The sequence below is a fragment of the Rhopalosiphum maidis genome, chromosome 3, assembly GCF_003676215.2.
Source record: "Rhopalosiphum maidis isolate BTI-1 chromosome 3, ASM367621v3, whole genome shotgun sequence".
Taxonomy (NCBI): Eukaryota; Metazoa; Arthropoda; class Insecta; order Hemiptera; family Aphididae; genus Rhopalosiphum; species Rhopalosiphum maidis.
Window position 1 is genome coordinate 13114687 of NC_040879.1, and position 24359 is coordinate 13139045.

The following is a 24359-nucleotide window of genomic DNA, read 5'->3' on the forward strand; positions in this document are numbered from 1 at the left end:
TGATATTAATAACAATATGGTAATATAAGTTATTCGGTTTACTTTGAAAATATGACTCAAATATGTTATAATACTCATTCGTTTTGACATACATACTTCTATAGATCTTACGACGTCATAATATTTTTAATTTATCATTTTGTGTGTCTGATCCACCATAATCGTTTTAATTTGGTCGGGAAGGTTAAACTACTTGTCTGACTTGTCTAATTCGTTTAGTTGTCAATCAAGTGCTTCTTTTGAGTACAACATTATCGTTATCTCATTTAAAGTTTTGTTGTTTTTATTATGTTTATAACACATGGATTATAGTTTTATTAGCATAGCTGAGAATTTAATATATTTTAAATATATTAATACAAAGTTTCATTCGGAATTCAGAGTAAGAAATAAGTATGAACCATTTTGAAATGGTTATAAAATTCGTTAAAACTACAAGTATTTTATAAAGAACAATTAATAAAATATTCATTCACATTTTTGTTATATATTTTATTTACACTTATTTTTATAGGGTAGGTTTGATAAATTATGAAATGTAGAAATATATGATAATATATGTTTTATGAATGTTGGCATTTACCATATTTATAATCATTAATTTTTATTGTGTTTTCTCTTCGTATGTAGTTATCTTACATTAATGCATTCATAAGAATTTAAAGGGGTCAAAGTGTGAGGACATATTTGTATTTGGTATAAATGTAAACATAAATAGTAATTCAATTTAATCAATATAAACATTGAATATAGATATATTTATATATATTTTTTCTGTTAACAGAATTTAAAACTTTATCCAGTAAGCTTAACAATTGTCTGGGGAAATGAATGACGCAATAAATCTTATTTGTTCAGCCGTCTGAAAATCTAGTGACTTAGGTGAACTGATCCACTTTGATGGTTCCAACGCATTACTAGAAATTGCACGACGTACGCTTAAATCTAGCGAATAATCAATTTTTAAAGCAAATTTAATTTGTTTTTGACCAAAACAGTCTGCTCTGTGTAGTCTCATAACATTTTTTATCACTACCTACACATTTTACACGTCATGGCTTTTTGGCTCAGAAGGATAATAAAAATCGAATAGATTAATCTTAGGTGTGACAGATGAGAACAATCATTTTTAATTTTTTAATGTAACTCATATTCTACAAGCGTTTAATAAATCGAGTTTTGTTTGAATCTATCGTAGCTTTCGACTTGTTAGACAATGCAATGTCATATAATATAATATTTTATCACCAGAATAAATTGTTACGTTACATATTGTTGTAGTATCTTCAAAATGTCCTGCATTTGCATTTCTTTAGAAATAAACAATGCCACGGCAATTCAATGGCATACTTTATGATGCCGGTTCTGAAAATGTGTATAATATGTGTTATTTAAGCCTGAAATGGCTGAAATTATTCGACCGCATTCAAGTATACAATATGGTCCAGTGGCCATATCTGCAGAGTAGTGTTCACTACAGTTGGCATTAGTCCGACGTGAAACATCTGACAAAACCAAATGTATACGTTTGGGGCGCGATAATAGCTGTACAACAAAATGAATTCACCTAACTTCATGAAAACTAAGGAAAAATAATTGTACGTTTAATTTTTCGACACAAAATATTGTTCTATAAAATTCTGATATATATAATAATACATGTATGACTTTTGCTTGTCTTTTTAGGATATACTACTAACGGACACATCAAGTAATTACATGAGTGATTAAATAAGTCTTGGCAAAAACTTAACGAATTTAAACTAGCATAATGTGTTAGACTTGACTCTAATAATAATATTATAGATTATTGTACACTTTAGCTTCCCAAATATTTTATCCTTTTCAGATTTCATGTATTTCCAAAATACTTAGATTTTGTATTTTTGTATATATATTTATTTTTTATCAATGTTTTTTCACCGAAAGTTGAATTCAATTTAATTGATGTTAAAAATAATTTTTTTTCGATAAAAATCAAGTTAGGTTATTATTATAATGAATGGCTAATAATAGGTAGTATATTTTATAATATTGTTAATAATATTTTTTTTTCTTCGTTCTGATTAGAGCGAAAAGTAATATAAATAATATATTAACCATATAGTAGATAACTATCTCCAACAATTATTTCAGTTTAGCAGTAATATGAAGTAATATACATACTTTAAAAACGTTTCATTATATTTAGTTAAGATATAATGCATACAAATACCCATATGAAAAAAAAAACCAGAAAATTCACTCTGATGTAGGTTTTTAGCGTACCTTGTCATTGATTAGGTCATATTAAATACTTTTGTCTTTTGACTTAACTATAATTTAGCTATACCTAAAAATATAAAGTCAACTGTAAATTCATACTCGAATAACCTTTTTACCTGTAAATAAATTATATTATAATCGTCTACATTAATATTTTTATTTGACTACACACATTTTGAATGTCTCAAGAATCTCGGACTGATGGACGAAAATTGAAGTTGTTATTAAAATATTAAAAAAAAAATTTTAAATACAATATATTTAGCATAACGATTTGAACCGTCATTTTTATAGATCATTCCAAAATAATAAGAGATTTAAAATTTTCTTTAAATATTTATATTAGTATAACGATTGCAGTAATTGATTTAATTATTTTTTTTATATTTTAATCATCTTAAATACATGAACTACTTGTGTTTGAACAACAAAGCACTTATACGATTATGTAATAATCGTCCTATTCGGCCAAATTAAACAATGTAAAAGACCTGATATCATATATTTTAAGATTTCGGGTCGACTTATATAATATTATTGTGTTTTTATCAATTATAATTATTATAGTATGGTTACAATGTGTTTATGATTTCATGTAATACTAACATCAGTCAGAGTTCGAAGTGTCTCTATCGATGGGAAGAGTGAAAAAATTTCTGAAAGCCAAATATTTAGCTTTGATATAGTACTAGATTCAACCTGAGTAAGTAAAATTAAACCATAACACCTGTAACTTCCCGGGCTTCTATAGAGTACAATTTTATTTACACTTATACAATATACAATTACAACTATCAATATGATAGGAAAAAGTTAGTTTAGGTAACTTATATTGATATTTAAAAAAATAAAATGTAAAATAGTAAATATTTTACCGAGTAGATAGCGTTACATTTTCATTGTGCACTAATTCGGTAGGATACGTATAGAAAGTATCAACAAGGTATTGCTGCCCAGTTTTCCGTTACCTTCCTGTCATATTATTTCAAGTTCTCTATTGCGTTAATAACACTTTTATATTAATTATACATGTAATAAAAATTGGAAATACCTATATACATTTTTATATCTATTGACAAAAATATTGGCGACTGGCGTATATTACAACTTATTATAATGTGCCACTACGTATTACTATAGTATATTATAATATATTATAATATAAATGTATAATAATATAATTATTAATTAATATCTGGCCCAGATTGCTACGAGCATCTTCTGAAAAAATTATACAATTTAAGATCTTTCGTTCACGTATAGGTACGCCCATAAGTGTAACTAGTCCTTTAAGTTAGGGGGCTAAATTCATTAAAACCTTTTTAAAGCTGAATACAACTAATTTGAATGATTATACGTTTATATGAAACAATTAATTTTTTTATATTGTAGGAAAAAATAAAGTTGATACAAATATGTTTATATGCACATACATTTACCCAAAAATTCTGGGGGGGGCTGAACCCCACCCAAGCCCCCCTAGTTACGCTTCGTTTTAAAGTCTCATAATGTTTATATTATATTTATATATATTTAAAATTGTAATTTTATTGTAGAAGTGTAGATACTTTTAATAAAATATTAGCGTTTACTATATATTATTTTATAAATATTTTATCTTTTTTTGGGATTTTCAATATATTATGTGGTATTTCAAATTTTAGTTTGTTTTTTTTTTTTGCTTTAATGATGATAAAATTATTCTTTTTTTTGTAAAAATCTTAAAAATCTAATACAAGATTTTTCATAAGCTTTACTTGCAGAAATTTAAAAATCCTAAATATTCATATGATACTTAACATTTTTTATTGACATTTGAAATACTGACAAAATTCGATATTTAATTTAAATAATAAATAAGAACTGTAATATCTATGTAATGTTTATATTTCAAAAATTAATAGTTTTAAATGAATATTATAATAAAATCTACTGAGAACACATAAATATAATATACTATTTTTTGAAGTATAAAATAAACTATGATTAATTTAATTATATACTCATTCGTAGTTAAAAACCATGTACTTTGATAAGTATTTTTCGTGTCCAAAGTCAAAAATGATTTAATTTAATTATGAGTTTATCGCATTAAGTCGGTAAAAACAAAATATCTATAGTGTATAGGATAATTTTATTATGACAGACTGAATTGTGAAAATGTTATCTTCTATAATAACTTTCAAGTGCTTTTACTATATTAAATTTAATGATCTATGACTACGATAATATTCGTATTGAACTTGTGGGAGAAACAAGTCACAAACTGAAACGTGTGTTTTAATTATTATTTATTGTTTTAACTACCTTCGTATCTTTATACATTTTTGGTTACGCTATCGTAATTGTTCTCGACTATTCGGCTATTGTATATACTGTTATTAATTTATTCAAATAATCGAAATTATCTGAAAAAGCAAGAAAGTATCATTTTTATTTTTGTGTTTCACTCTTCCCAGTATGTAACAACAACGTTCTAAAAACATGTCAATTTTATAAACTTCCGATTACTGGAATCACCCAGTCAAAGTAAATAGTCGGTCACGTATTGATGCCAATGGCAACAGTCCAAAAGTCTTGGTTGTTACCGAGTAACATCCCGAACGACCCGAACTGTCCAAAGGTTTTATTTATGTATAGAGCGACTAGCTTAAATCGAGTAAAATGTATGTAATAATATTATCTATTGCGTATTTTTATAATATTATAGAAATTAATCGTGTTTAAGAAATCAATAGCTAAAAATACAAATTAAAAAGTAAATAAAAATAAATGCGTTGGTATAATATCATTATTATTATTACCTGTGGGATGTGATTATAATACAATTGTCATGAAATGCTTTATCATCATATTTTTTGTTATTCAGTGTAGGGTGAAAGGTATGATTATGATTATACTATAATATAAGTAGTAATAGCAGTACACGATGTCGTCGAGAACATCTAAAGTCCAAAAATTGTTTTAATGCGATTTAAAAATATCATATTTCTTTTGTGTACCTACGTTATCTATAATATTGTATCATATGATATTATGCATTTAACAACTATTTTAATGACTAACGATATGTACGATAAAAATTATGTTTTATTGAAATTATCTCACCGTCTGTGGGAATACATTTAAAACTATAAATAATATACAAGGTGATGGTATTATATTATATAGGTAATAATATAATATAATATGTATCTAATATAGAATTACGTATTCAGACCAAAATGTTCAAAAAATTTGTTATCGAATAAATGCGTTACCTATTAAAACGTATTACCTAAGTTGTATAAAAAACTCAAGAAACCATAAAGTTATATTTTGAATCAAAAAACTTTAATTACTTTCAGTATTTTTAGGTTTATTTCAATATCAAAGAATTTTAATGATATTTAACTAAAAAACTTTTTAGTAATAAATAAGATAAAAGAGCTTGGAATAAATCGTAATTAAATGTAGATTTTTTTTTGATACACGCGTTTTAATAAAACTTTGATTTGATTTTAATTTTTTTCTTTTAAATTTCTACACAAAGCTTGCTTAAATTTAATACAAGAAATACGATGTTTAATGGTGATTTTTTTTTTGTGGCTATCTTAATTACAAATACTTTACAGTGAAAAAAATTGTACATTAGAAGAAAAAATATTATCTCGAATTTCGTCAAAAATGCACACAGACAAACACAAACTGACATTTTAATTTTCAACATTTAGAAAATGTTTCAAAAAATAATACAATATACGTTACATTCACTGCTTAACACAATATAAATATGACAATAGCAAAATATAATCGATGACATAAAATCAGATACTAATTTCTAGGTATTAAGTTATCTATAGAACCATAATGGTTGACAACAAGTAGTTGTGCTACCTACATAATGTTTTACGAATGATGAAAGATATGAATTAATAGTGGGTTTTTAATAAACTCGTTATTGTTCTTTAAACGAGTAAAAAATGAGTAAAACTTACTGAAAATGTTTGTAAATGACCTAAAAATGTAAATAAAAGCAAAATAAATATTAATTATTTAGATTCATATGATATTGAAACACAATTTTAACTATGAAAACATTTCTTAAAAGTTTCAAAAAAAAAAAAAAATCATCAACTCCTGAGTCTAACTTATTACCATAGAATACAAACATAATTTTATAATAGCAACGAATTATTAACTCTCAAAGTAATACAATATTCTACAATCACAGGGTAGATGTCATTACTAGATGGTATAGATAGCTATTATTTTAGCATTGATTACAACCATACATTTGAATGACAACCTTTAGTAATCAAAATAATTTTCAACTGCTATTTTTGAATAAAAATAGCAGTATAAATGCCAAATAAATAATAAATAGTTTACTATCACTATTTCTGAGGAAAATCACTTGTCACTGTTGACAAGTATATTATGGAGGGTGGCATCGGTGCGAGGAACGAAATCATCGTGTACTCGTGTCGAACGAGTTTTACAATGTATGTGGTCTACAGTACAAAGACTAAGTAGGTACTATTGAACGAGTGGATGATAATATAAACAACGAATCAATTGAAAACCCACCTGCAGTGAACACGTGTAGTAGTCCCATAGAGTTGTGCGCGATGACTTGATCATGTATTGTAATTTATAAATATCTTCTTCAGAGTAACACACTGACGTACGATCGATTCAAAATAATATTGTAAATGGCAGATATACTATAATAAAATTATAAAGCCATAAAGGTGTGGTTTATAAGCACCGGGTTATAGAACTGTGCACGCGTGGCAGTCACCAGTATACTATACTAACTTACTGTGTTAAAAACCTTCCCTCCCAGTATGGGCTTATCTTTTGTAGAATAAAATAAATATAGAATACATTATTAAAAAAAAAAAAAATAGTTTTATTAAAAGAAGTTCTATCTTTGTACTTTGATACGACATTGATTCGTGTGTAAACACTGTAAACCGTCAAATAGTATTATACATAAACAACGGTATTTTTAAATACTTAAGAAAAACGAACGAGACAATGAAAAAAATATCAATTTTAAAACTACTAAGTAAACTTTAACAAATGAATATCTAGTATTTAGTTTAAATTTCAGATAATTATAGATTTATTATAGTAAAATAATGTTCAATAAACATGTTACAGCATTTTTAAGAATATAATAGTTGGTATACTTACTTCAAGTATTTTTAAAAGACTGCTTATGAATATTTTTATGAAACGTTATTCCTCCGTTCTCTGACATTGAGCGTGTTATATTATTGTTGTTATTTGCTATAAAAAAGAGAAAAGCGGTAAGAGAAGAGTTGTTGTGAAGTGAAAATATTGACTTTTCACCATAGGAAAGGACTGTCTAAATTACGTGAACGGGTGAAAATATAAACAATACTAATTGTATGAGATATAGCACTAAAAATAGGTAATTATACAATAAAATAACCCCATGCCCTCAACCGTTTTTAATACAATTTTATTTAATTGATTTAGGCACAGGTAAAAGGAAAGAAGCTAAAAGAAAAAACAAGATGACAAATGTCGAGAAGTTCGCGTGAGTGTATGGATGCGATATGTAAACCAACACAGCGCGATCGGGAAAAATATATCGGACATCACGTTAGGGCCAATTACAATGACTAATGTGTACCTATTGAAGACAGTAAAAGTTATTAGAGCGATGCAGCAACATTATAGAATATTATACGTATAAATTATATATTTTTAATTTATAGTTTGTACTTTTTTCATGTATCTATAAAAATATACACAATTTGTTTCATAATGATATTTATACAAATTATATTCTCATATTAATTTTTTTCTTCAAATAATAACACGATTACTTATTTATATCATATTTTTAAAAAAATAAGGAGTAATATAAATGCCATTAAGTTTCTTGCTTTATTAAATAAGCTACCCGCATTTAGCACGAGAAAGCACCATTTCACCGCCTTTACATACCTTTACATAGTGTAATAATATGCGCTCATATCATAATTGTAGTAATTTCTTTGAAGTTAAATATAATAAATTAGTAACGGTCAAGTTGTCGGGTACGGATAACCAGTGCAGGCGAAAGCTATGTGTGACCTAGGCGACTGTCTGGGCACCAAACTGAAAATTATTTTTATTTAATTTATCTTTTAATTTACGCATTAACAATCTACACAATTTTAAATATTCACTATCTAATGTTGTTTTAATTGAAGATACATTTGCAATTTTCTCATATTTTTCTAATGAACTAGTTTTAATATTTATTATAGTTATAATTTACGAGTATCAAATTTAAAATTACTATTATTTTTATTTTTTTACGCAATGCGGTAATTTTATAAGTCAATAACCTTTTTACAATATTATATGATCAGGTAATACAATTTAAAGTTATAATACAAAATACATACCTACTATAATTTTATTTAAACGTACTAAAAACTTAATTTTACTACTACTCAAACGAGGTAGGGAGAGGGTTAAGGGCGCCAAAACATGGTTTTTCCCAGGGCGCCAATACTTCTATACCGCAGGCCCTGCGGATAACGATTAATTTCAATAAACATCCTTCATCACTGATAAAAGGGACGATTAACATTGCGAAGTCACACAGAAACTCCACATGTGTTTGCAGCGATAGGGCGCAAGGCGCGTGTGATTTTTCTCGTGTGCCAACAGAGATAAGGGATGGCCCAATGATAGCCTTTGCAACTGAGGATAAAGCCAGATCTCTGAAAACACGAAGGCTTTTAATGGGGCCACCTACAACTCTGGTCGGCTTGACAATGTCGTCTCTCTCATTAATGCATGCGCACCAGTCTTTTTAGAAACATCTTTGGACACCAGATCCTGCGAGCGAAACTTGGTCTTCTTTTTGAACGAGATAAATGTTGTTTTTGTTTGGATTTACGTAGCCAATGAATTATTTTTTGTATCACTTTATCACATCACTAAATTGCATATATATATATATATATATTCCGGTGAATCTAGTAAGGTGGATGGTTATAATATATTATATTACTTTTATGATTTAAACGTATATTCTGCATACTGTTTACTTGATTAGATTCTTAAGTACGCGACCTCGAGAGCCCTCCGACGATCAGGAGGAAGGTAATTACGTAAGACTGAAATTAATATCTATAGTAGGTAATTTTGTTCTCCAGCACTTCTATGTATAGGAAAAGATCGCCATACACTTGGAAACATCGCCCTAAAGACTTGTGGCTTTTTACCTATTCATTTTACTTTTATTATAAAATTAACTTAAACATAAAATAATTTTTATACTCGTTCATAATATATCCTATCACTATTTTTACGTTATTACAATAGTTGAGTGTCTATTGATGCATATAAATAACACTATGACAGTTTTGTTGTGTAAAATTAATATGGAGAAGTCGTACGTGTCACATGTAAACTTCATTAAATCGAAAATGCTCCGATCTCGAAGGAATTAGAATTTATTGCGATTGTCACTTTATTTATATAATCGTAGGTAACCAATCATAGTATAATAAATACAGAACTTTTGAACGAAATAATAAATAAGTATAATTAAGCTAACTGTTGAATAGTGAATAGTTCGATGATGTAATTCTAGCCAGTTCACATCAATAACTTGTATTATGATAATACAGACTAGAGAGTGATTCACCAAGCACGCTCGCTGTTCAGTCTTCTCGTACATTTTAATTATTTATTTATTTAAATTCCGATTTTTTGAATTTATAAAACTTCTAAACTTCAAATACATACTAGTTATACTTATTACTAATTATTGACTAATCGTTCAAAATTGTTTTTTTTTACTTAAGAATGTGTAATACAGGTGTATTTAATAAACTGTAATTTAAAAATAATAAACGAACTTTAAAATAATAAAACATATTTTGTTTTGTCATGACTTCATGTTATGTAAAAAAAGTACATCTAACAACTTTAATACTTTTTGACAAAATTTTAACCTTTAAAATAATTGTCTTAAAACTAATGACTATTACATTTTTCACTTTACTAATTGAAAATGCAATTTATTATTTAACAAATAATCAATTAATTTCCCTCTTCTGAAAGTTTAAAGCATACTAGTATAACGTAAGATGCCTTGAAGCTTTTTTACTAATGATTTTCAGTGAAGCGTGATTTGTCATTATTTAACAGTATAATATACTATTTGTTTATACACACACATACATAGTGTGTATTTTGAATCTAAATTCTAGGCCAATGGTTTAGATATCATTGATTTTGTTCAAGTTTAATATTATACAGTGCGACAAGCAACGGATGGAAAATTAATTAATTTTTTTTTAAATAATAGTAATTAAAATGCAGTATACCTACCCTTATCATGGGATATCATAGTTATTGTTATCAATCGGCAAAAAATGTATGGGTTATAATATAATATATATACTATGTATTATTATTATTTGTTATATCGGTATAATGCGGTTCAGATATTAATATTATCCTCACCGATTTCCACCACAAGTTTAGGGCGTTCGAAATTTCCTGACACACCGGGTAACAACACATAATGATATTATAAATATATCATAATACTACTGTATTATACTTACATTACTTCTACATTATCTACAATCTACTGTGTTTCGCGTGTCTCGTATCGTTATCATCGGCACGCCGAAACTCAAATATTATTCCTCCGAATGGTCTCTGCAGGCAGGTATAAATTATAGGTTTCCATTGTTGTACGAGTATAAAATAATATATTATATTATATGTATCAGAACATTTCGCTCGTTTTGCGGTTCGTTATAATAATATTATAACGACTATAGTGCGTGTCTGCGTGCAGATATTGCACTGCTGCAGCAGCTTATTTATACGCGCGATAGTTTTTCTCCATCTGTGTCATTCTCTTCGTGTACGTACTGCTATTCTGATTGAAATTGAAAATAATCATTTCTATACGCGGCCGGTGAAGCCTCCATTTGATATACGAGAATGATTAACGGTCTCATATGACTACAGCAACCTAACCTTTGCCTACACGTACACTATTATTATTATTATTATTATTATTATATCACTAGCATATACCTAGTCAACGATGGTATGGTCAGTAATATACATTGTATATTTTGTTTATTTTATTTTAAAAACATATTATATTAATTAATATACTGCTTAAATGGCATTTAAATTTTAAATATATATAATAAAATGAAATAAAAATTTGAAATTTCATAAACCACACAGTAAACCCACATAAATTGATGATTTAAATTAAAATTACTATCGTCACTAATTTGAAGGCAAAATATTACGTTATGAAATACGAATTACTCGTTATATGCATTATCATTTTAATAATATTATATTATGGTGTTTGCGCAAAAATAACGTCTATATAGCACATAATTTTAGAGCAGAATTTTACGACCAATAACTTAGTTGTGTTTGTAATCAAATTTTGAACTATGAAAATTTAGTATTTTATTTTATTATTCATACGTTTTTAACGTGGCTTTAAAATTTATTATGATGTTCTTTACACCTGTGTAGCTGAGTTTATGTATGTGTACCAAGTGACTCATTTTATGCGCATATATAGGCGTTTTAACGTTTTCTACTAACCACGCAGTGTGCCAGTGTTTGAGTGTAATAAGTTATCATTTCCAATGTTATTTTACTTGTATGTAAATGTGTTCGGCATCTATTATGGTAGATGACATGAAAATGACTAATTCGATTAGGTTTTTTTTTAAGTTTCCAAAGTAAAACAATAGTAATACTAAAAACAAATTTTAATATGTCATTATATCTACTTAGATACTTCTACATTTTTGTGTTATAGATTTTGTTTCTCTAAAATAGATTTTCTTCTAAAGACAATATATAATAAAAAATTATAAATTTAAATATTATAATCTTCATCTTTTACTTTTTAAAAAACTTAAAAATAAATAAATTGGAAATGTTGTTCTTAAATGAAATTTTTCATCGGCTAATCGCATAAACTATCAAATTTAAATTCGTTTTTAATATTCTTACCTATTAATTGTCGCTATTACCGCCAACCTTCGTAATAAAATGTTGCTAAAATTGTTTTTCATGACAATTCAAATTATAAATTTTCACCTAATTTTGTGCTGATAGTAATTTCTACTTGTAAGTTATTACCAACATTTTTTTAATTATTTATTTATATAAATATAAATTATTATCATTACCTAAACGAAGTATATATAGAGTGCAAATATCACACAAAAGACTATCCTTGTGTATCCACTCTGACAGAGTGTATCGTTTATCAAATATTATTGTAGTAGTTGTTATTATTGGCAAATAGGACACAGGAAGTGTTTTAAATCGTACACATTCTATTAAAGTCACGAATTGTATAAATATAGTACGAGTATTATATGTATTTAGTATGTTTTCCCTACGAAAACATTTCCAAAACTTCAATAATATAACGATAAAACTTATGTATCAGCGCTGTAATTTAATCGTATTAAGTTGTGTTGACATTTTTGTCGACGGGTTTGTCGAGTATTGCCAAAGATATCACTCGCGGAGCTATTAAAGACAACATCGTCGTAACAATAATATATATTACACATTGTAACGAATGTATAGTTTTAGATGAAGTACTTCCACTCTGAACTTCCGAGACGTTTTATAATTTTTCACAGCAGTGTCACGCTATAATAATAATATCATTTTACGCGAATTTGTTACAGCTAACAGTCATTATCAAGTAAAATTTACAATTCGCGTGTTGCATAACAATAATAATATTGGCATAATAATAATAATAGTAATAATAATATGATGTGATTATTATTACTCGGCGGTAGAACATTTATTTTCTTGATCAAAACAACTAGAAAAATATTGTTTCTTGACAATCGTAATATCATGTTCTGGTTTGTGGCGAAGTGCTAGGACGCGAAAGGACCAATACAATATTGTTATTGTTTTGTTGTATCTATGTGTAAATGCGACCAGTCCATTAGCATTAAAGTGTTCGAAATAATATTATTATAGTTGCAGCATTAATTTTTTGCGAATTCTCTCTATTCAGGCTGACCTACTTAGTGTATAGAGTTGTAGTGTTTAAAGTATTTTTTTGTTTTCTAATACTTTAACAGTTCAACCTTCAACATCGATGGTTGTTAGATACTATCCTATTTTTTTGTAAAAATTTAAAATCTTAATAAAGATATAGCCATATGGGATTATAAATGCAATAACAATTTGCATAGGTTTCTATGATTAAATAAATTATTTTTAGATTATTTGAAACATTTATTTAAAATTAAAAAAATAAATGAAATTTGGAACTACAACAAAATAACTAAAATTGTTATATTTGTCAAAATATTTAATTTCGTATTTAAACTTCAGATACTTGTAAAAATAATTGAGCGTATTACCTATGTATGTTCGATATTTTTTTAATTTCTTTAAGCATATAATTTATGACAAATCTCATATTAATTGTCAGAGTTAAGGTTTTGATCAAGCAAAATAATGTAACAACAGTTGTACAAATTCTACAAAAGATATTTTACTGTATATTGCTCGTATTTATGTTTCATACTATGCACAGTTACTATAATATACTACTATATGTTTACGGGTCGATAAAAAAGTATTGACAACGCCAAGTTTTGAAGCCAATATTTTTATTGTATTATTATTATTTTAATAAATTATTATAAAGCTAAAATAGAATAAGGGATTCTAATAATTATTATGAAATTGCGATTATTAAGTTATAATAAATGAATGTAAATAATTAAGTTGTTATATTATTTGATAGTGACAGTTACCCAGGTCCAAGATACCTTAATCGTGATCAGAATACCATCGTAATTATTGAAATTCTCTATTCCATTTGATTTTATAATAATTTCTTGAAATAATAATACAATTTAAAATATATTGGTTTCAAAACCCGCTATTGTAAATACATTCTTATCGACCGTAACATATTAACCGTGTCATTGTAAGAAAAATAAACACGAGTAATTATACATGAAACGTTTAATTCTGACGTTGTAAACATTTAATTTATGTTTAAGCGGAATTTTACAGAGTACGAGTATAGATCATTTACTAAATGCAGCACATTGACGTCTACCGCTGAACGCATATGGGCGAGAAATCGTGTACATGTAACGCGTACGATATATAAATCGTTTACCAAAAAAAGCACTTCAAGCTTCGATGACACAACAGTGGACATATATGTGGGTTGAATGAATTTTAGGTCCGCAACACTAAGTTATTATACTTGTTGTGTATTGTGTACTTTAAAAATATTGTCAAGTTAAAAATGTTCGTTACCAGCGATACCAGTGGGTATGTCTGATGCAATCTACATACAGGACAATATTGTACGAAGCTGTTTCTACAAACTTTCATATTCACTGTGGAACATCAATACAGCAGTGTTCTTCCGAATTTTTGCAATTAGTGGTCAAGTTTTTATTTCATTGAATTAAATGTTTCCAATCTACGAGATTGAACTGTGGCACATTAAATACAATCTAATAAAAAAAGGGGTAAGTAGATAGGAAACCGAATTGATGACATTAGGTGTTGAGTGTATATTATTAAATACCTAAGTTACTATAATATTGTACCTATGTATCAAATTTGAATTTAATGATAAAACATTATGTACGAAAAATCTGAGTGAAATCAGTTTATCAGTTATTACTGAGTACATAATACATTGTGTTATTATAAAATATTTATATTGCTATCGTTGTAATATATATTATATTTTAACAGTATTATTATGGTAGGTTCAGGGGCAAACTGGGATATAAATGTATGGGATGGAATACTTATTAAGGGCATCAATTTATAATTTTAAAAATGTATTTTGTTTATATTCCCAAGAGCATAAAAATATGATAGTTATTACAATTTATAATTACCGATCAAGTAAGACAAAGTTACAGAGCGAAGTATAACAAGTGCATGGGGTGCTGTAATCCGAAGTCAACATCAAGAAAACAATCACCTTCCTCAAACAAACCAAAATTTACAATTCAATATAAAAATGTAATGCAATTTTTTTTTCTAGTATTAAGCTAATAACATAAATCGTTGATGCTGAAACATGATAAAAAAAATAAAATAAAATCTCCGGGAAAAAATATAGTCTATAGTGTGTAAATCGTATTTGATAATATTTCAAAATTATATAAAAATAATATTTTATTTTGAAATGTTTGTCGATTAAATTATTATACGATAATTGTAAATTTTACCTAGTTCCAAAATTTAAAACTTAATATTATTGTGGTTAATTATTTTTGAAATAACTACATTTTATACATTAAACCTCAGTAATTAAAAAAGATTAAATAGAAGAAAGTTCTGAATTCTGCATATTATTATAAATACTAATCATACTCAAGTGTACTATGATCAAAACAAACATTTTAAACATGTCAAATTTATATATTTATATATAAAAACATGTTTTAATACTTATTGATTTGAGCAGGTTCATATTTTTTACGAATTTGCACCGATTGTCACTTTGTTTTTTTACAGTATAAAGACATCGTTGTAGTACTTATTCAGAAGTAAGCAGGTAACCCAATTGTATCGAATTATTACCTACATAGATTATAATATATACATACTTTTGTGTTTGTTATTTTTATTCACAAAATATTATAATACAGTAGAATTGAGTTACTAAATATATGTCGTTGAATGTATTATGCATATTATATTGGTATCTATATCACAGATAATAATAAATATATGTTGAAGGTATTAGTATATGTATTATATGTATTAGTTTTGTAAATCGACAAAAAAGGTTTTAAAAGGTCTATTTGCGTTCCAATGTTGCTGATATAGGTTAAAAAAAAATCTACCTTTTTACGTCGCTAAAATAACATATTATATAATATGGCCTCGATACGGGTCTAGGCCAAAATAACGATACAAATAATAGTGAAAATAAAAAAAGCGAGTTTTAAAATAAACAATCATGTATATATAATAACGAAGTTTTTATATAAATTACATATTTTCTAAAATTTTTCAGCTAACAATATTTTTATTTCAAATTTTGAAGTCAGGTTTTCTTATAATTTCAGTTGCAATTTAGTTGAATTTTAAACGTTCTTTTATTGATGATCCCGGTAGTGAATACCTATAAGTTTTATTCTCATTTTAATTATGCAGCAAATGGAGCTCTATGAATACACTTTTTATACATTCAGAGACTAAATAAAATTATAAGTAGATTGGTAATTCCCGACTAAGCCATTGTAGGTTGAGTAGACTATAGTATTCATTATAACGAATGGTTTGTGGAATTTCACTACGACTCTTAATAATTGATATAGATAATATTTAATCGTATAACAAAAAATCTCTTGTACATTATTAATATTATAAATATAAATTTGATATTTATCAAATATATATATATATATATATATATATATATATATGAGCAACTACGAGTTGGTTCTCATGTTGTCTACAGGTAACATTCGAATATGGTAAGCTTTCATAATGATAATACAAATGTGTTAAAATAACTTTTCAAATCGTTATGATATTATATTCAAGTATTTAACCAACAACAATAAATTCCCTTGATCCCTTCCCATTTTACACAGACAATTTAGAATACCCAGATGTTGTTAAAAATGTTGCTAGTCTGTGTAAATACAATATTATACCTTTTCTTCTTTTCTTATTGAAAAAACTATTTTAACTATGTAAAAATATGTATAATAAATTTGGGTTTATTTCAATTAGAATGATCTAATAAAAGTATGTATTTACAATGAAATCCGTTCCTTACTCATCAGGATTAATAACTAACAAATTTGATAATATGTATAATATTTAAACAAATATTTAAAAATTCTAACATTTTAAGAAATCAAAAAAACTATAAAAATAAGAATCGAAAATTATACTCAAGTGCCCTCATTAATTTATTTTATTTAACACCAATAATGTCTTTGTTTTTATTTATTTAATGTTATTATTTTAAAACATATAAATATTATCTTTAAATGTATATTAATAACTAATATATATTTTAAGGAATTTACTATGATAATTAATCATGTATTTTAGATTATTCAATAAAGATAATAAATATATAAGTATAAATTAACAAAAATGTATTATTTGCGAATATTAAAAAATGTAATATTGCTATAATATTATAATTCATATTTTATATTAATTGATATCACAACTGCACCCTACTTTACTTTTCCCTACTAAAACCTTAATATCACATGTGTATTACCACTTTTGTAATTTATTATCAAGTACGCTCTTCGATAGCACTTAAAAATATCATGTTCTATTCATCATCCACGTAGGTATATTGAATAATACATATTATATATTTATGTATAGACTGCTGCAGTGATGCAGTGACGGATCATGGACTACAGGAAAATATGGTACATCGTACATACGTATAAATAATGACACAATGGGGTTGACCGGAGAGGGTAACAAATTGGAACAACAATATATACTATTGCTGTGTTAGGCGGTGTTATATGATTGAAAACGGTTTACTTTTTTAGTAATACGATTGAGAACGATTGTCAGCAAATCAAAGAAATAATTTTAAACGATTGAGAACGATTTTTTAAGCATTTTTGTTTAGCTAAATTTTTAGCAAGCATTTTCCTACACATGTAGTGATTTCTGTTTTGAAGGAAATTCAAACATAAATCGTGATAATATTGAAATCAATAGAAAACAATATTATCAACATTTAACACCGTGGCCAGTAATGACTATGGTCGTATTATTTCTACAATTAATTTTTACTAAGAGTTTTAACAAACTAAAGATATCATGACTTAATGCGGATTCTAAACTGATCCGGAAATAAGTACTTGGGAAAAAAAATTTAAATTAAATAATTGATATTTGTATATTTTTTAAACGATAAAACAATCTATATTAAGAGGACGATAGCGTCAAAAAAATTAAAACACTACATCACAGGTAAAGTTCTTCCCAATGGGATTTATAATTTTGGTAATTTTGATATAAATATCGAGGGAGTAAAGTTGTCCCGCGCAAAACAGTTTTTAACTATGTTACGCGTGTATAAGACAGAGACAACACATGCGGGTATGGCGTCCTCTTAAATGTTAATAATACGTCATATTAAAATTTAATATCAGATAAACCATTTTGTATTTTTAATCAATGCGGCAACGTTGCATACAAATTAGCAGTTTAAAACGTTCTCAATTGTGTTAGGTATTAAAAAGAATATGTCCGATAAGGACCGTAACAAACGTGTTTTACTCGTGTTAAGTGTACCTTTTCGGAATATTTATAATTTATAAGGTAAGCGTTCATATACATGTATAATGCGTAGGTATATAGTTTAATATAATAATATAGTTGTACAGTATCGTTTGACAGTTTGGCGTGGTTAGTCAAAGTGGGTAATCCATTTATATCTCGGTTAAAATAATTTTATGATTTATTTTTTTTTAAGTTTATACCCATTTAAACCTAGCGTAATGTTATAACGGTTTAAATATTATAAGTTATAGGGATTATCCAGTATCTAGACTGCATTTGTGTATAATTTCACGCGGAATAATTTTTTTCTAAAAAACAGGTATCAATGAATGAATACAAAATATCGACCAAGTAGATTTTTACGAATGTACATGTTTTAAAATTTGGACTAGTTGAGTGTGAGAGGTGTACGCTGTAAAAATTACGGTCAATTACTTCCGATCTATTACGAAACTCGTCGAAATGGAAATGTTTAATACTTTAAATATTTCATAACAAAAGCGGTAAAAATGATTTGAATAAAAAACTACATAAATTGTGTGCAAACAACACGTAGTCATCAAAACGGATCGCCCGGTGTTACACGATATACGCAAATGATTAATGAAATAGAAACTATTTGCACATGATATATAGGCGTATTAAGTATACGGAAACGACGATTGCGGATCGGCGTTCAGCGTGTTTTATCGACGTGTACGGATAAAGTCGTCTTGCCGAAACTGTATAATGACGATGATGACGATGATGACGACGATGACGACGATGCGGCGCTGTAGCGCAGCAAAAGAGAACGAAAAACAAAACGAAACGAAATAATAATAATAATAATAATAACAGTAGTGGTAGTAAATCTACAATATATATATATATATATCGAGGGGATCGGTGACGGTGCAGCGGCGGCTCAGCATCGGCCCCGCTCGCTGCTCGAGGGTTTTGGTGGTGCGATGGGCGATATAGTCGAGTGGGCGGGGGCGAGTGCGCACGTAATGCGTATTATTATTATTGTACAGCGTGGGTAGCGGCGGGGGGCACCGCCGTTATTGCGAAAGCGGCGCGCGGTAAAGGCCGCCAAAAAAAAGGGTGTCGATAACTCGTGCGCCGGGCGCGGCGGGGTTACCACGGTAACGACGCTCGTCGCCGCCGAGCCGTCCGGGATCTCCCCTCCGCCGTCGCGCCGCACCATCTGTCGTCCCTTTGAAAATCACGGATTTCTGATTACTAGCCCGCCGCCGCGGCGACGAGCGAGTGCGCCGGCGGGCGGGTGGTGCGATAGCAACGAGGGGACGGACGGCGCGGAGGCGGACACGGCGGACGGACGGATACGAGTGTTGCGAGGGCTTTATCGCCACCACACCGACGCGCTTTATTCGGTTTTCCGAACCCGCAGAACCGGACGAGTTTTCGGTCGTCGCGCGGCGGTGCGGTGCAGTCGCGGTGCGGTGGTGGTCCACGACACCCGTTATCGACTTTTACGCGAGTCCCAAAACATTTCGCACGCACGCACGCACGCACGCACGCACACACACACACACGCGCGCGTACGACACACGGGGCGCGCGCTTCATCTCGCCGACACCGCCGCCGCCGCCGCCGCCGCCGCGGGATCACAGCCGGGAGAGACGTCGTCATCGTCACCGCCGCCGCTGCCGCCGGTCCGCTTCGAACATCGCACGACGACGAGCGCGCGTCATACATTTCGTCGCATAATATCGCATATCGCACGAGGTACGTATAATATATACTGTGCAACAGAAATACTGCACACAATGCACATCACCGGTTTTAATCCAAAATATTGGTATTAATGTACACACACATTATTTTGTCTAATAATAATCGATCGATTGTCGTCGTCGTCGTCGTCGTCGTCATTATAACGCGATACAATACTGTTTATTTGTTTAAAATAAAAATTATTTTGTCATGATATTGTCGTTGTGTGATCATTGCGTGTTGTTTGTACACAGGTATTTGAGGATTTCGTCGACGCTGCAGCCGCTGTCTCCACAACCGTCGTTTGTCGTCAAATGAAAAAGCTGTTTCCCGTGCACTGTGTGAGCAATTTTATTTTTTATTTATTTTTTTAATATCATTTAAATCGCATGAAACGATAAATATAATAAATATTTATCTGCTATCTCGTACACAATAGTATTATTTAAATGACGCTTGGCGTTGGGTTTTCACCGTATACCTATATATTGTACAGAGCCGTGTCCAATTGGGAGAAAAGGGGGCAACTGCCCCAGTCGTCATAATTTTCATATGTTAAAAACGGCGTCAACACTAATCTATTATATGGAAAATTGATTTTGCCCCTCGCGTCTAAGACTATTAATCCGTCGCTGCCTATATACCCTATACGCGGACAACATAATATCACGTACACAAACCACGACATAGCTTGCCATTATATTCACATAGTCTTTACTGTAATACGCATAGCTCCGTTAAATCACACGAGTTTCGTCGTATATTTTGCACACTCAGCTGCACACCAAATGATATCTAAGTAATGATAAACAATTATGTTATATATATGTTCTTACTTGTTATGTATCGTATATGTATGTATGTCGTATGTCGTAGGAGCGTCTACTTGGTAAAATTATTGTTGCGTATGTACATACGATAGGTTCCAATATCAATTATTAGATTCATTTATATAATATCAATATAATATATAAATATATTACAATATCCTATTCACTAATTTTCAAATGAAAATCGTAAAAATCTATTCAAAATAATATGTTTGTATTTTGTTTTACTGCAAAAAAAAATGTATATATAAGCATATTGGTAAGCACTGCACTACATATTGACTTATGAAATAATTGTGATGAATGGAATAATCATAATATTTTGTTTAAAACTCTTGTATCCGTTTAAACTGCGAATTGAAAAATTATAATTATAAGCATATAGATATTTTAAAAATCAATTTTTTTTTTATTACTATTAATATTATTGAGATATGTTTAATATTTAATATTCGATGCTTTCAAATATCTTAAATTATTATCTATAACTGATAGAAATATATATAAATTATTTTGAACAGCTTGTAATTTAAATTTTAAATTATGTATAACTGTATATGACATATATCGTGATAAGTGTGTATCAATGTATCTATGTAAATATCAATCTTAGTATCCCGACATTGATTATATGTACTTAATACATAGTAATATATATATATATATATACATATATATAACATGCAGGTGGCTAACCTAACCATAACTAACTAGTTTATTATTAAAATATTATTATGATATAAACTAAACATAGTAGTTATCTATATTAAATTTTAAATACGTATGATCAGTTTAATAAACCTTATATAGTAATGATGGTAAGCTGATTAAACTGACTTTTTCAAAGTATTTATATCATACCATTCATGTGCACACAGTTGAAGCTATAACATAATACTACAGGAACTATAATAACAGCCATAATAGAAATAAAATGTATAGAAGAAGTTAGGTTTTTGAGATATTATAACCTATGTTTTATTTTACATTTTAGGACCATGGATTTTACGTCTAGTTCTTTGGAAACAAACGGCACGTATTTCGCATGTGAATCGAACCAAGTACCCGGCAGACGGACTCCTCTGAGCGCCGTTGGACTAGGAGGATATTATTTTCCGCAACCGTCCTCCGTGGCTTCCGACGAAAACAGCCCAGGACCGGCTTGCCAACAATTCAATAATGGTTCTGACAATAGGTAAACAAAATCTGTGTAAAGACGGTATTTATGAAGTACCTACACGATACATAAATAGCAGGTGGATATAAATTTCTACTGGAAAAAAAATCCACACTCCACAGTGCGTCAATTATAACATATCTGCAGATAAAGTTAAATAAGCGTCGCTTTCTGCACCTATTATATGCATATACTCGTAAAACATAATATTATACCTACGTAACATATGATAAACTATCTAGACTTGTCTTTATTATCTATGAATTATGAATAACGATATGACAGTTAAGTTATAGTTAAATTTAACTCATTGATCATTGCAAATTCGATTTAAAATATTTTTTATGTAATACGAAATACGCAAATTATAATGTCATCGACTAAATTCAAGTTGAAAGTACTGTAGGGAGGAAATTTGTCATATTGTTAAAATGTTAAAATGTTATAACTTAATTCACGTATGTAAAAAAAAATATATTTTCAGAAATAAAAAATTACATGGTTTGAGTTATTTGTATTCGTGTAGGAACTTACATAGGGTGGTTTTTAGTTTTTATCTGCTATATATCTTGCGAGAACTTCTATTTTCTTGTGTATATATATATATGAGCAAACAGTTATATATATATATATAACTCTGAATCGAAATTAAAATAAATTGGTATATATTTACTATTTAAGGCCATAATTGTATGTTATTTCCAATTAGAATACCTAACAATGGTCAAGGCACTTCGACAATGTCCGGTGCGGGAGGCAAGTCCAAGTCCAAGCAAGGCAAGTCTGTCCGGTTGAATATCAACGCTCGTGAGAGGAGAAGGATGCATGACTTGAACGACGCGTTGGACGAGCTCAGAAGCGTCATACCATATGCTCACTCGCCGTCCGTACGAAAATTGTCAAAAATAGCTACGCTTTTATTGGCTAAAAATTATATTTTAATGCAAGCAAATGCTCTAGAAGAATTAAGAAGACTGATCACTTACATACAGGTATACACGATAGTAATATTATTGTAAATCGTACACCCGTAATATTATTATAAGCTACACAAGTACAACGCTCCTTGTCGCATAGCGTTTTGTGTTTAAGTTTACTTTTTATTCTTATTTACGGGCTTATTCTATTTTCTAGGCTCAAGGAACAATGACAATGCCCCCAGGTTTTGATCTACAGGCTTCGATGTATCCCATTAAACCTTCATTGGCTTCGCCCAACGCTTCGCCAGATTCTCCACAGTCTTAACATGTTATACCAACGACTATTTTATAACAAAAAATATAAAAATATATGTATAATATAATGAAAATATGTAAATGATATGAATGAGTGAATTACAAATACTTCGAAGCAACATCACGTCGCCGAGTTTTATAATGTGATTTTCATAAATTATTATAAATATTAAATATATTTATATATATATACACATACACACACACATATATATAAATTACACACACACAATAATAATATTATATATTATATTATCATAGTTGTTATAAATACAAATCAAATTTATATTTTTGACCTGTCTGTATGTGAAGTAGGCGGACATTTGAAAAAACATAATATTTTATACATGAATGCACATCTTTGTAACATAATGTACTTACAATAAGCATAATGATTTTGTGTTCAAATATTCAGACTAAGTATTACTAGCCTCTTTTCATTGTATAATTATAACATAGATTACCTTTATATTCCACACTATAAACACGTTTATAATTTAAAAATAATAATTGCTTATGTTTTCTCGTATACATACAATGGCAGGTACAACTAAATTCGTGTAAATAATGATTGATGGCTTGTTAAGTTAAAAATATATTTTATTTTAATTAGCACCTAAATAGTTTGTACTTTATAATATGTATTAATTTAGCTATACGTACTGCCATGCATACGATAAACTATTATTTAGTTTATAGATAGGAAAATCTAGTCATTTAAAACTTAATATTATAATATATTAACGCTAAAACTTATTATTTGAAACTTCATAATTATATTGATACATTTTAATACAATTATTATTGACT

General features: G+C 28.6%; 1 protein-coding gene across 1 annotated transcript; it reads left to right on the top strand.

The window, feature by feature from the left end:
• Positions 1 to 20043: 20043 nt before the first annotated feature.
• On the top strand, positions 20044 to 24306 carry LOC113559808 (class E basic helix-loop-helix protein 22). The gene is made up of 5 exons (XM_026965568.1): positions 20044 to 20319; positions 20562 to 20648; positions 22132 to 22332; positions 23024 to 23306; positions 23449 to 24306. Exons 3-5 carry the CDS (start codon positions 22136 to 22138, stop codon positions 23557 to 23559), a joined length of 591 nt encoding a protein of 196 aa, XP_026821369.1. The 5' UTR covers positions 20044 to 20319; positions 20562 to 20648; positions 22132 to 22135; the 3' UTR covers positions 23560 to 24306.
• The last annotated feature ends 53 nt before the right edge of the window (positions 24307 to 24359 follow it).